At 40.7% G+C, this 14,178-nt stretch overlaps 1 protein-coding gene across 3 annotated transcripts in view; it reads right to left on the bottom strand.

Annotated features, from left to right (window-relative positions):
• SETX (senataxin) overlaps window positions 1-14,178 on the bottom strand; it is a 79,176-nt gene that overhangs the window by 38,332 nt on the left and 26,666 nt on the right. For all 3 annotated transcript variants that reach the window (XM_027104459.1, XM_027104460.1, XM_027104461.1), the window contains 3 exons: window positions 13,973-14,144; window positions 13,752-13,839; window positions 9,063-13,259 (listed from right to left, as the gene is read on the bottom strand). In XM_027104459.1, coding sequence (XP_026960260.1) covers window positions 9,063-13,259; window positions 13,752-13,839; window positions 13,973-14,144 — 4,457 coding nt within the window. The remainder of the gene's footprint in view (window positions 1-9,062; window positions 13,260-13,751; window positions 13,840-13,972; window positions 14,145-14,178) is intronic.

Below are 14,178 nucleotides of genomic sequence, written 5' to 3'. Positions count from 1 at the left end.
AAAACTCTAGGGGGACCCAGTCATAAGAGGGACCCCACACTTTGGTGAGTTTTACCTCTAGGAGTTCTAACAGGCCCTCACAGTGAACACTGCAGAAAATTCCCTGTGTGCTTCCAGTGGGGGTGGGGGGTTGGTGGGGACTGGGGAAAAGGAAACATTCTGAAATACACCAGAGCATTCTTGACCTTCTTAACAAGGCCTGATCTATGAGAAGCTATTTTATCAGAGTCAGACTTGCTGGGATTTTATCAGAGCCTAACCTACTTGAGGGAAGAAAACCAGCTCCAGCCCATTCTAACCATCCTGTCTCACCCAAAGAGGTGGGGGAAACTAAGAAGCATGTGGTGTAAAGTTCTTAGTCCAGAGGCAAAGGCTCACTAAAAGAGTGACACCTTATCATAGGACTACGGAATGATCTTCCTTCCCCCATACCTCATTTCTGTATCACTAAAGGCCTATTTACTGCTGTTCCTTTTATTTAGTAGATTACGACCGCCTTGCAACAAAAAATTACAAGGCATACTCAAAGGCAAAAACACAGTTTGAACAGACTAAAGAAGCACTAAAACCTGTCAGATATGGCAGGAATACTGGAATTATCAGACCAGGAATTATTTTTTTTAAAACTATAGTTAATTTACTAAGAGTTTAACGGAAAAAGGAGACCATGAAATAATAGATGGGTAATGTAATGAATGAGATGTAAAGTAGAAAGAATCAAAAGGTAATGCTAGAGATCAAAAACACTGTAACAGGGCTTCCCTGGTGGCGCAGTGGTTGAGAGTCCGCCTGCCGATGCAGGGGACGTGGGTTCGTGCCCTGGTCCGGGAGGATCCCACATGCCGCGGGGCAGCTGGGTCCGTAGGCCATGGCCGCTGGGCCTGCGCGGCCGGAGCCTGTGCTCCGCAATGGGAGAGGCCGCAGCAGTGGGAGGCCCGTGTACCGCAAAAAAAACCAACAAAACAAAACACTGTAACAGAAATGAAGGATGCCTCTGATGGGCTCATTAGTACACTGGACATTGCTGAGGAAACAATCTCTGAGCTTGAGGCTATAGCAATAGAAGCTACCAAAGCTGAAAAGCAAGGAGAAAAAAAAAATGGGGAAAAAAACACACCCCAGAATATCCAAGACTGTGAGACAATGACAAAAGATGCAGCATACACATAATGGGGATACGAGAAGAAGAGAGAGAGGAAAAGAAGCAGTATTTGAGGCAATAATGACTCAGAGCTCTTTTTCCAAAATTAACATCAGACACCAAACCACAGATCCAGGAAGCTCCAAGAGCAAGCAGAATCAATGCCAGAAACTACACCTAGGCATATCATATTCAAACTTAAGGAATATGAAATATCAAAGATAAAGAAAAAAATCATGAAAGAAGCCTGTGGGAAAAAACACCTTATCTATAGAGGAGGAAAAACAAGAATTACATCTACCTTCTCCTCAGAAACCATGCAAGCAAGGAGAGAGTAGTGAAATATTTAGACTGTTGAGAGAATAAAACCTACCAACCTAGAATTCTGAATCCTGCAAAATTATCCTTTAAAAGTGAAGGAGAAGGGCTTCCCTGGTGGTGCAGTGGTTAAGAATCCGCCTGCCAACGCAGGGGACACAGGTTCGATCCCTGGTCCAGGAAGATCTCACATGCCACGAAGCAACTAAGCCCGTGAGCCACAACTACTGAGCCCGCGTGCCACAACTACTGAGCCCGCGTGCCACAACTACTGAAGCCCACATGCCTAGAGCCTGTGCTCCATAACAAGAGAAGCCACCGAAATGAGAAGCCTGCACACCGCAATGAAGAGTAGCCCCTGCTCGCTGCAACTAGAGGAAGCCTGCGCACCGCAATGAAGACCCAATGCAGCCAAAAATAAATAAAATAAATTTACTAAAAAAAAAAAAACTCAACAGTAAGAAAACAGACAACCTGATGAAAAAGATGTGCAAAAGGCCTGGACAGACACCTCACCAAAGCAGATATACAGACTGTAAATTAGTATATGAAAAAATGCTCCATATCTTATGTCATCAAAGGAATGCAAATTAAAACAACGAGATACTATTACACACCTATTAGAATGGCCAAGATCTGGAGCACTGACAGCACCAAATGCTGACGGGGATGTGGAGCAGTAGGAACTCTCATTTATTGCTGGTGGGAATGTAAAATGGCACCATCACTTTTTTTTTTTTTTTTTTTGCTGAGCCACGTGGCTTGTGGGATCTTAGTTCCCTGACCAGGGATCGAACCTGTGCCCCCTGCAGCGGAAGTGCATAGTCCGAACCACTGGACCGCCAGAGAATTCCCAAAATGGTAGCACCACTTTGGAAGACTGTTCGGTGGTTTCTTATGAAACTAAACATATTCTTACTGTAGGATCCAGCAATAGTGCCCTCAGTATTTATCCAAATGAACTGAACACTTATATTTACGTTAAAAACCTGCACGTGGATGTTTATAGCAGCTTTATTCATAACTGCCTAAACTTGGAAGCAACCAAGATGCCCTTCAGTGGGTGAATGGATAAACAAACTATGGTACAACCAGACAATGGAATATTATTTAGTGCTGAAAAGAAATGAGCTATCAAGCCATGAAAAGACATGGAAGAACCTGAAATGCACATTACTAAGTGAAAGAAGCCAATCTGGAAAGGCCACATACTGTGTGATTCCAACTATGTGACATGCTGGAAAAGGCAAACTATGGAGACAGTAAAAGGATGAGTGATTGCCAGGGGTGAGCCTGGGGAGGGGTGAACAGGCAGAGCACAGAGGATTTTTAGGGCAGTGAAAGTACTCTGATATTAAAGGACTGATACATGTCATTATACGTTTGTCCAAACCCTTAGAATGTACAAATCAAGAGTGAACCCTAATGAAAACTATGGACTCTGGGTGGTAATGACTTGCCAATGTAGGTTCATCAGTTGTACAAATGTACTACACTGGTAGGCGATGTTGATAACGGGGGATGCTATGCAGAGTTTCTCTAGCTCCCTGCAGCCAGAGAAAGCCTGTGTGCATCAACCAAGACCCAACCCAACCAAAAATAAATAACATAAATTTATATATATAAAAAAAGATAGGTACTGAGTACTATCTCCAAAATTTACGCCCAATGAATTCACTTCTCTTTATTTCCAAAGCTACCACCTAGATCAAGCTACCATCATCTTTCTCCTGGCCTACTATAATAGCCCCCGACAGGTCTACTGCATCTATGCTTACCTTTCTACAGTTACTCTCTAATGAGCAACTAAGAATGTTTTGTTTTTTTTTTAAAAAGTAAACTACTACATATTTCTACTCCCCCAGCCTAAACACCAACCAGCTAAAAATCCTCCAACATCTTCTCACTGTACTGAGAATGAAACCCCAACCTGCACTTACAGGGTTGTATACCATCCAGCTCTTGACTGATTTCTCCAATCTTACTTCTTTTCCCTTTACCTCTAAGTTACCTTACTCCAGCCACATCAGCCTAATCTCTTTGCTCACACATGCTCAGTTAGGCCTACTTCAAAGCATTATAGTCTTGACCCTCCCCCCTCCTCTGCACAAAACCCTCCTCTCCTGGCTCTCGGCCCGATCTCAAAAGCAGCCTCCCAATGTCGCTCATCATATCAACCTGTTTTGTTTCCTTCACAGAACAAATTATAACTGGAAATTAGCTAAAAAACGGTGCAATCTCCCTATAAGGGGTTTGGGCACTAAGAATCACAGCTGGTACTCCAGAAGAGCCCCCTTTCTGCCTGCTCCTTGTCTACACAACCTAAAAAGCGCCTGCCAATTACACTCTGCATATACATGCATGCACACACAGGTAACAGAAGGGGACTGCAAACCGAAACTTTAAGAAAAAAAGAGTATTTGCCAAAACTGACCAAAAAAATTGGTCCCTGTCAAAACAGTGCACATTTATCTAATACTTTTGTGTGTTAAACGTAAGGATTAAAAACTAATATATCCTCTATCAGTCACATCAGTACACAAAAGACTCATATTTCTTTTTTTTTCCCCCCCACACACTGTATTTTATTTTTACAAGAGATGAATAAACTGACGCCAAGCATTGTAAATGGATGACCACAACAAAAAGCAACAATGACTGCAATTACCAAACACAAAACACACTCACGCTATGTCATAATATTGACATTCAGTCCAGGAATCCTCCACTGTAACAGCTCCTTTACTTTGCTGTGAAAACTGATTTGTATATTTTTTGCCTCTGAGTCCTTGTGGGATTTTTTTTTTTTTAATTCAAGAAACTCATATTTCTAAAAGTTGAATTTGCTCGTTTCCCTTTGGGGCAAGGGATAATTCTACGCAATGTCATTGCATTCCACCTGCAATAAGACATAATAACTGGATAACCAAACACTGCATTTCATGTCCTAAAGAGAATACCAACCGCATTTTTGTCAAAGGACTCTAAACACACTTCAGCATTCCATTAACAAACAATATTATGAAGTCAAATTACATCCAAATGAGGGTAAGAAGCCTTGGCCCAAGACTGTGGTTGATGCCACAGTCTCTGACTTATCAGAAAGAAGAAAAAATTAAAAGTAATCAAGGTATCTGAGAATTCTCTGGCAGTTCAGTTGTTAGCGCTTTCACTGCTGAGGGCCCAGGTTCAATCCCTGGTCAGGGAACTAAGATCCCACAAGCCACACGTTACAGTGGGGGGAAAAAAAAAAAGTAATCAAGGTATATTAATAATACCATTAATAAATGTTGGCCTATATAAACTAGAAATGCTAAAACAATGCTGTTTCACTACATGGTTAAAAAAAAAAAAGGAACAAGATAAAACTTCGTGGTAAAGATGACAGATTGAACACAGGCATTTCCTTTCATTCCCCCTGAAACCCCACTAAAACACCCAAGGGATTTTTCACAACAGGATTAATTCATTAGGATGAAGAGAACAGAAGAGGAGGCAAAAGTATCAAAATCTGGGAAGCTGGTAAGCAGATGGATGAATGGTTAACTAACTCAGCAAGTCCAAGAAGCTGAACTCTAAGCAGGAAGCATCTGACATACACCTCTAGAAGGAGGAGGGCTGAAGGCAGACTGCCCCTCCCTGCTCCTAGCAAAAAGCTATAGCGGTTTCATCTCTATAAAGTGTGACAGTCTCTGGCTGTGGGGCAGCAGACAGAGAGGGGATAAGGTACTTAAAAAAAAAAAGGTGGGGGGGGGGACGTCCCTGGTGGCACAGTGGTTAGGAATCCGCCTGCCAATGCAGGGGACATGGGTTTGATCCCTGGTCCGGGAAGATCCCACATGCCGCGGAGCAACTAAGCCCGTGCACCACAACTACTGAGCCTGCGCTCTAGAGTCCGTGAGCCACAACTACTGAAGCCCTCGCCACAACTAGAGAAAAGCCCGCGTGCAGCAACGAAGACCCAATGCAGCCAAAAATAAATAAATAAATAAATTTTAAAAATAAAATAAAACAATTTTAAAAAAGGGAATGAAGCAAATGTTTATATACTGAATGCCTGGACCCTTCCCTCTGCCCCCACCCTCACCCCACAGTCAGCTCCCCGTCAGGCCTATGCTTTCCAGGCAATCGATCTGAAGATTCTTCTTGGGGAAATCTGACCTCACTAAGGGGGGGGGGGGGGGAGACTAAAAACAGTGACATGAGGGTGGGGATGAGGCTTCCCAATAAAATGCCAATGGTCAACAAGCCTATCCCTTTCACTCAGAGCTTCTAATCTGTTTTAAAATCTTACATGTAACAAAATATAGATTATAACTATACCTAAGCATATAATCTTAATATAAAGAATGAAACTAATTTGGATTTCACCATGTGATGGTGTCCTTCAGATCACATTTGACTTCCACAGTGCAAATAAGAAAGGACCATTTTAGTAAAAGTATCTCTTTTCCTAAGCATCTCTTTTGACCTGTCATTATTTAAATGCATCCTCTTTTCTTATAGCATTAAAAAGTTGAGATATATTTCACAATATAAAATTCACCACTTTAAAGTGTGCACACTACAGTGTGTTTTTAGTACATTCACTATTTTGTGCAACCATCACCATTATCTAATTCCAGAACATTCCCACCATCCCAAAACAAGCCTTATACCTATTAGCAGTCAGTCCTAATTCCCGCCCCCCCCCATCCCCTGGCAACTACTAATCCACTTTTTGTCTCTACAGATTTGCCTATTCTGGAAAATTCATATAAATGGGATTACACAATATGTGGCCTTCTGTACCTGACTTCTTTCACTTAGCATAATATTTTCAAGGTTCATCAAAGAACAGGTCAAAGTGCATATAACGGGTCATTCCTTTTAATAGTAGACTAATGTTCCACTGTATGCATGTACCATGTTTTGTTTATCCATTCATCTCCTGATGGACATCTCAGTTGTTTTCAACTTCTGGCTATTATGAACAATGCTCCAGTCTGCTTTTTAGTATCCTGTTCTTAAGTGTGAGTAAACCACCAAAAATCATTAGACACGCGAAGAAAGGAGTTAACATGAAAGCTCTGTAGACACTAAAATGAATAGGAAAAAAGCAACTGGGAAAACAGGGACGATGCAAAGAGAGGAAAACTTTCAACTAACTTTAAATTTATCATTAATTAACTTCAGGTAATAAAAAATACTGTGTACATGAAGAAAGCACAGAATCCTATAAAAAGGAATAATGAGAGAACAAGAGTGCCCGTGAAACTAAAAATACACTCAAAAATTTTTCAATAGACTTGGACGCTGAGAAAGTCTCCAAGGAAGTAGAACGACGACGACAACAACAAAGACAGACAGAGATGGCAAAACAGAAATTTTAAGTCATGCAAAGTTTCAAAATTTATCTCCTACACATTCTTCTCTCAGGAAGTTTGAAGGATGTGCCTTACTAAAATGAGGGGGTGACAAAAACAGACAACCCTGGGTACAGGAGACAGAGATCCAACACAGGAAGAAGGAAATGCAAGCCCTAGGACGAGGATGGTGAGCATTTCAGGTTAACCATCCTAAACCAAGAAGATGAAATTGATCAACTATCTGATGTGCCTGATCATACTGAGAGACCTACAAATCCAAGAGACAACCTGAAGCTCATTTAGTGATCCGTACATCGAAAGTTAAGTAACAATAAATCCAGAGAAAGTAAAGAGTCGAAACAAAAAGTAGTTACAGCTACCACATGACTTAGCCATGGACACCTTTTATATCGTCAAAATAATAACGAACACTGATCTAAAAATTACAAGACTACTCCATAGTGAGGATGGGGAAACAGGAGAGGTGTGTGTGAACACAGGGCTGGGAAGAGAGGGTACTTCCTGTAGTGGGTAACTACAGAAGATGTCTAGAACTGAAAAATTAACAAGTCAAAATAGTGGCATGTTATTTAGAAATATGGAAGTAAATAACAAAAGGATCCATCAAGGATCAAAAATAATTACTTGGGGAGGCGAGAGCGGCTGCTGTTTTCTTTTATAATGGGCCTTCCCCAAGTATTTGACTATTTTGAACTTTGTGTGTATACAAACGGAACTTGTGCTCATTCTGTTTTGAAAAGGTTTTGGCTACAGAAATGTCCTGAAGGAAAAAATCTTAAAGATAAACATAGAAATACTTCTTAACTAAGGGAAAAATAAAATCACAAATATGTGTCCTAAATTTAAGGGCTGTGAGTGGCTCTCAGCGATTGAGTGTTTTCTGGAAAGGATAAACGTTCAAGAAAAAAGCAAGCTTCCAAATGGAGAGAGTCTCTGTATGTTCCCCGGCTTATTTAACTGCGCACACCGTCCACTGAACCAGCAATTTTGTAAGGTAAGAAGCTCGTTCTTGTAATACCATTTCACATTGTCGTTAAGGAGACAGACTGAAGGCCCTTTATCAATCAGTTGTTTCTAATGCTTCTGAAACACTAGTAAAATAATTCGTAAGACAACGGCTGAAATTTAGGGCATACATTGACACCCACTTGCCTCTTTGTGCAGTACATCTCCTTTGCCTTTAACAATTCTAAGCTGGATCTTTGCAGTCTGTCTGCCTGGGATATACCTCCTATGGCCAACTCCTTCTACTCACTCTGGTCTCGGTGTGAATACCATCGCTCACAGAGGCTGTCTCACCTCTCAGTCTAAAGTGCCCGCTCCCTTTTGTTCTAGATCATTCTAGAGCACTCTAGAGCCTTTGGTCCTGATCTGAAATGATCACTCCCAGAAGGCAGAGGCCTTGTCTGTCGTGTTCACCACTTTACCCCCCAGGTCTGTGATAGTACTTGGCAAGTATCAGGCACCCAAGTATCTCCTGACTGAATACGTGGGTATTTACCTCAGTGTTCTTGGTTTTGAAGAGTCTCATTGCATGCTCACGTTTTGGGTTCTTTTTTTTTAAAGGAATTTGAAAAAAAGTAAAAGTCTACCTGCTTTGAGAACACCAAAAACATCCTTCCAAGTGCAGGTGGATGTTTACACTAAAGAATTACTAGCTGTTTTTCTGAGGTTCAAATTTAACTGGGAATCCTGTATTTTACTTGGCAATCCCAGTCGGGGAGTAAGAAAGAGAGAAGAACCAGAATGGGATGTGTTGGGGTAGGGAGGCAGCTAAAGGCTGCTATGAGGCATAAGAAGTTGGGAAGACAGATGAGAAATTTGGGGTTTATTGTTTTGTGCTGATCAGTGTAACTTGCCCTTTGCTACCTCCTCAAGAAAACTTCAGTAAAGGTTTACACTACTTTTCAAAAAAATAAACGCAGACGAGAGACTATGTCCTCTGAGAAGTCTTCCCTTATTTTACACCGAAAAACGTTTCCTCCTCCTGTGCCACCTCTGGACTTGGTACGTTAGCACTCTGAATTGTTGTCTGTAAGCTCCAGAAGGGCAGAGTTTAAGTGTTTCCTCTGTATCACCAGCATCTAGAACAGTGTCGGGCACAATGTCTGTTCAACATGACATCTACAAGCTACATCTAAATAAAAATGTGCTCAGTTATTTTAGCCGTACTCAGCACGGTAAAGAAAGGTAATTTCAAAGTCTGAACGTATACGATTAGAACATATACTTACTGTTTCAAAAGTATTCAGCATCATCAAAGGGAAAAACACATTAAAATAATCTCCACCATCTTGAAATCTCACAGGCACAGGTCTTGAGATGGACTGACAAAGAGTTGACGGGGGTCCGCACTGATCAAAGTTCACAAACATTTCGTATTTCCATTTTAAGACCTCTTTAACAAAGGTGTCAGAGATGGACTGTGCTGACAAGAGAACGTTTACTGGAGGGGAAGCCGAAAAAGATCTGTTTTCACAATATGGAACTTTGTAGCCTTGCCTGTTGGAATTATTTGGAGCATGAGAATGGAGAACGTTGCACAAACCCTTCACTTCAGCCACTGGCTTCTTGGACACCAGAGAGACTGGCGGTACTTTCAAAACAGACTGTACCCCACTTGACTTATTTTTCAGAGTTGGTAAGAGCGCTGCCGTATTTTCCAAAGACTTGGAAAGACCAGCAATTCGTGAAGTACTACTGGAGCTAAAAATCTTAGCAGTGGGAGGTCTCGAAGGTTTAGATGCAGAGAGAGGCAAGCCAGGTTTACGAAATATAGCTTCATCCGCTGCTTTAGCTTCAGAGTGTTTTGAACAGTATTCACCCTGGTTTTTCAGTGTTTCAACACAATCTTTGTATTTACATTTTGTGCTACTCGAAGATTCCAACTGAGGCCGACTCACATAACCTTCTTCTACCTGGACTGTATCTTTTCCATGAACTACTTCAACGAGTTTATCATTCTCTTTCTCCATTTGTGAACATAAATCCATATCTTCAGGATCACATTGTGTTAAAAATATATTATCTTCCTCTATGTCATTGCTGGATTCAGGATCTCCCTCTCTCAAGGCTGCCACAGCTAAATGATGTACCGTTAGGTCACCTCCACCTAAAGGGTCCCCTGAGGTAGAAACAACTACTTCATTTGTTGGTATTTCTCCATGTAATACTACAGAAGTACCCTGGTTCAAAAGACAAGGGTCATCAGCTACCTGAGAAACGTATTCTGCTTTCACGGGTTCTGTTTCAGAAGACACACATTTTATTAACTCTGTTTCCTTACTTTTCGCAGTTACCTCAACTCCTCCTTTATAACTATAATGTGATGTATCTGATTCTGGCACAAATTTGTCAAAATTTTGTGCTCCCTGTGGGCCTGCTCGTGTTGTATCTGTACTCTGATAATCAAAACATCTTTTTCTGTTACGCTGTGATTTGGGTCTCATCTGCCTTCGCAGCTGACGGTCTTGACTCGTCAGCAGTTTCTCATTATTTCTGACAGAGAGAGTCTGAGGAGAAATTAATTTAGTCTTTTTCCGGGTATCAATTGCTCCAACAGTTCTGCCATGGTGACGTAAGTCAGCTAAACGCTCCAAAGACGGCTGGGACAAGTCAAATGCCCTACGAGCAACCTTTTTCAGACCAAGTTTCTCAACCGTTGAAGTTGGTTCAGGACGCTGGCGAAATTTCTTTGGTAGCACTATAGCAGGACTTGTTCTACAACTTAGGATATTTGAACTTTTACTCTGCCCTGTTTTGGTATCCGAACGTGTTTTTTTAGGAGTTTTAGAAAGTGAGACTCTGCTAACACGTTTGGAACAATTGCGAAGCTTTGGTGGAGACTTCTTCAGGGAAACCGTAGTGGTTCTCTGAACGCTTGAACTGGGAGTTGTACTCCTTACGTCTATACTTTTAAAATCATTTTCAGTCACATCTCTCTCATTAAGAATATCAGACTGGTCCTCACTTTTGACAGGAGATGAAGGCCTTAGAGGAGCTTCTGCCATAGCAGCTTTCTGATATCGCTTTCTCTTGGGTTTTTTTACTTCAATCTCACAAAATTCCTCAACAGAAATACTACTACTGTGTGGTTCTGCGTGTTCCTCAATGTCCTCTGCTGCTTTTTTAATGACCTCTTCAGGTACATAATCTGTACCATAACCCCAATCATTTGTGGTATCACCTACACGAGTCAAGCACGAATTTTCTTCATTCTCTTGAACTGAATTCTTGTTGTCTGGTTTCTGATCTTGCCAAACTGAAAACACTTCACATGGACTTTCAAACTCAAAAAACTGAGAATCAGATTCCTCAAACTGCAAAAGGGACCCTGTATTTTCTTCCCTTATTACCTTCTGTTCCACGTTTCTGTTAGCTATTGAAGCATGATGCTCTGGACATTCTTTCTCAATGCATGTTTTATCCTGTTTAATGTGTTTCTTAAAACCCACAATTCTTTCATCATCATCATCATCTTCATCAGAATCTGAAATAATAATGACCTGTTCACAGCAGGTTTCCCTAACACTATTTTGGTTGGCTGTGAAACATCTTCTATCATCTTTAACTTTTCTTTGTAGCTGGGATAAACTTTTTTGAGTTGAATCTGATGGGAACTTAATAACACTGGCTTGAGCTACTAAAGATAATTTGTGGAGGTCTCTGTCTACCTGAGAATCTGTTAAGGTGTCAGACTTAGGACTGCTAAGGACTTGTTCTCTTAAATCAGAAGAAAACTGAGCAGTACTCTTGATAATTTCCATATCTCTTGATTCAAGTCCAGTCACAGGATCTTTAAAGGGAGGTGTTTTCTCCACAAAAATGTTGGTCATTTCTGTAAATGAGACCAAATCTTTATTACCAACATGACATTCTAGTATTTGACAACTAAGTTCACGGGTAGAGAGAATGCCTAACTCTTCTTCCTTTACTTGTTTCTTTTTCAGCAATAAATTGTTTTCAGATTTTTGTTCTCCATTTTTATCATCCAGAATACCATTAGGGCCTAAAGAGAGATTGTATATGAAGCCATCTCCTTTCTGACCTCCTGTATCCTTCTTTGAATAGAAACTTTCAATGCTAGATACAGTCAGGTTTTCCTCTAAAGTGATACTTTTCCTGTGTTGCTTTTTTACTACATGTGATAACTTAGCACAGATTTCATCTTTATGTGCCTTAGTTTTTGCTTTTGAGGTTTTGCCAAGAGCATCACCCTTTAAAGAGAAATCCTCATTTGATGTGGACACCTTTTCCAGAGAGTCATTGCTAGAATCAGTCAACAAACGTGTTGATGTTATTATTCCTCTGTCAAATACCTTTTCTGGACCATTTCTTGAAGTACAATTCTGTGGGGTATATGAGGAATTCTCTTTTACAGATTTATGCTTCCCTGTACTTATTTTAACTTGGCCTCGAGCTCTTTCATTAACAAGCCTTTTACTACTCGGCTTCAAGCACAACTCAGCGGAGAGATGGTCTTTGAGTCTCAAATCTTTTATGTAAGTTCGCTCATTATCCTCTTCTATGGCATTATCTGCTTTGCTGAAAATACTCTCTTGCACTTGACATGCATCAGCTTTCATCGGTTCTTTAGAGAATGTTGGGCTGGAGTTTTCCAGACAGTGCCTGTCTTTTTTAGACTTCTTCCCTGTTTGTTCACTTTCTTCTTTATTATGTGATGCAGGAGGCGTTTTACATGGAGAAGTCAGATCCACAGAAGTGCTACATTGAGGTACTTTGAATTTTATGTTTCTAATAATTTGCTTTAAACAAGTTTGTAACTCATGGGTTTCCTGACTAGTCAACTGACAACCTAAAGATAAATTTCCTCGCAGGAATAAGTTGAGCTTATCCCGGAATCGCTTACAAAGAGTCTGCTGCCCAAGCTGATAGCCTTCTTTAAGGAGACTTCTGATCAGCTTCACACAAGCAAGTTGTACAGAGTTAGATGGCATTGAATGCAATGACAGAGATGATATCATTGTGCCTTTGGAGCAGTTTCCAGATGACTTCTCAGAACTCCGTGCAAACGCGGCGGTGGGAAGCTTGGCACATTTTACGATGGCTTCCACCCACTGCTGGGAACTAACCCACAGCAAATGCAAACACTTTTTATTTCTATGCAGTTCAATCACTGACACCAAAATCAGAAGGAAAAACTCAGTGACTGTGTCACACACGGCGTCTGTCTGGTTGAGGACGTCTTTGACTTCAGAATGCAGATGATGAATAACCTCCACTATATAAGCCACACCCAGATCCTTAAGATCCATGAGGGACTGCACAAAAGGGATGAACCACAGAAACGTGCTGTTATGAACACGCATGTCTTGACCGATATCTGACTGAAGCACATTAGCTAATGTTTCCATTTCTTCATACATGTTAGGACAATAATCTGGGCAAATGGCTGATCTCCACCCTGAATCCTAAAACGAAAGAGATACTGACATTCAGATAAACAAGCACCATTCATGACAGGTTTAACACAAAAGCTGCAAACAAGAAAATACACTCTCAACTTTCCTGTTTTGATGTACATATATGGACCCCCAAGAAATTGAAAACAGTTCAATTTTGAGGTTAAGGTTTCATGAAAAGGTTAAATTTACAAAACCTCCATGTACCCTGGACCTCTTTCCTTCAGTTGGTTTTGATTTCTAGTCATGTGATTTATCTCCCTCATGCCATAAATGTTCTACCCTTCCGAAATGTACTGAAAAATTAATCTCTCAAAGTGTGCACGCTCTCATTAGAGCCCATTTTTCCTCATGAGCTACTGTTCAATCAGAAAGGTTTTATGCAACAGTTGATTCAGAATAGCTACATATAAAATCAGCAATGCAACTAACCATACAAAACACTGTCTATACAATATAAAGGCAGTACAATATCATCTGAATTCTCAAAATGTTTTATACCTTTTTGGTCTTTTCAGGGTTATAATTGTATACAATCTGGCTGCAAGTCACCGTATCATCCAAATATGACTCTGGTTTGAACTTGGACCTTAAATATTAAGAATAAATAGAAATTACTGAAATGAAGGATAAAAAGAAGAGAAAAATCCTACTGTTAAGTCAATTACAGTAGACTTCCTCATACAGATTGTTTGAAATCCTGACACAGGAACTGAACGAACCTCATAGAGCTGTTCCGTATATTCTGAATCTCTTTATTGTAGCTCACGTTGTTGATAATGGTTTGAAATGCCTCAATAGGGTCAATAAGTTGACCCCAGACCTTGGATCCAAGGCGATCCAGAATCACCATGAAACAGTGTAACGCTGGCCAGAAAGGATCCAGACTATCATCTGAAATACAATGGAGTAATTTGCCAAATTAGAG

The sequence above is a fragment of the Aethalodelphis obliquidens genome, unplaced genomic scaffold, assembly GCF_003676395.1.
Source record: "Aethalodelphis obliquidens isolate GAN/ISIS:26980383/991018 unplaced genomic scaffold, ASM367639v1 scaffold7, whole genome shotgun sequence".
Classification (NCBI taxonomy): domain Eukaryota; kingdom Metazoa; phylum Chordata; class Mammalia; order Artiodactyla; family Delphinidae; genus Aethalodelphis; species Aethalodelphis obliquidens.
The sequence above is the reverse complement of the archived record's forward strand: the minus strand, read 5'-3'. Positions and strand labels throughout refer to the sequence as shown.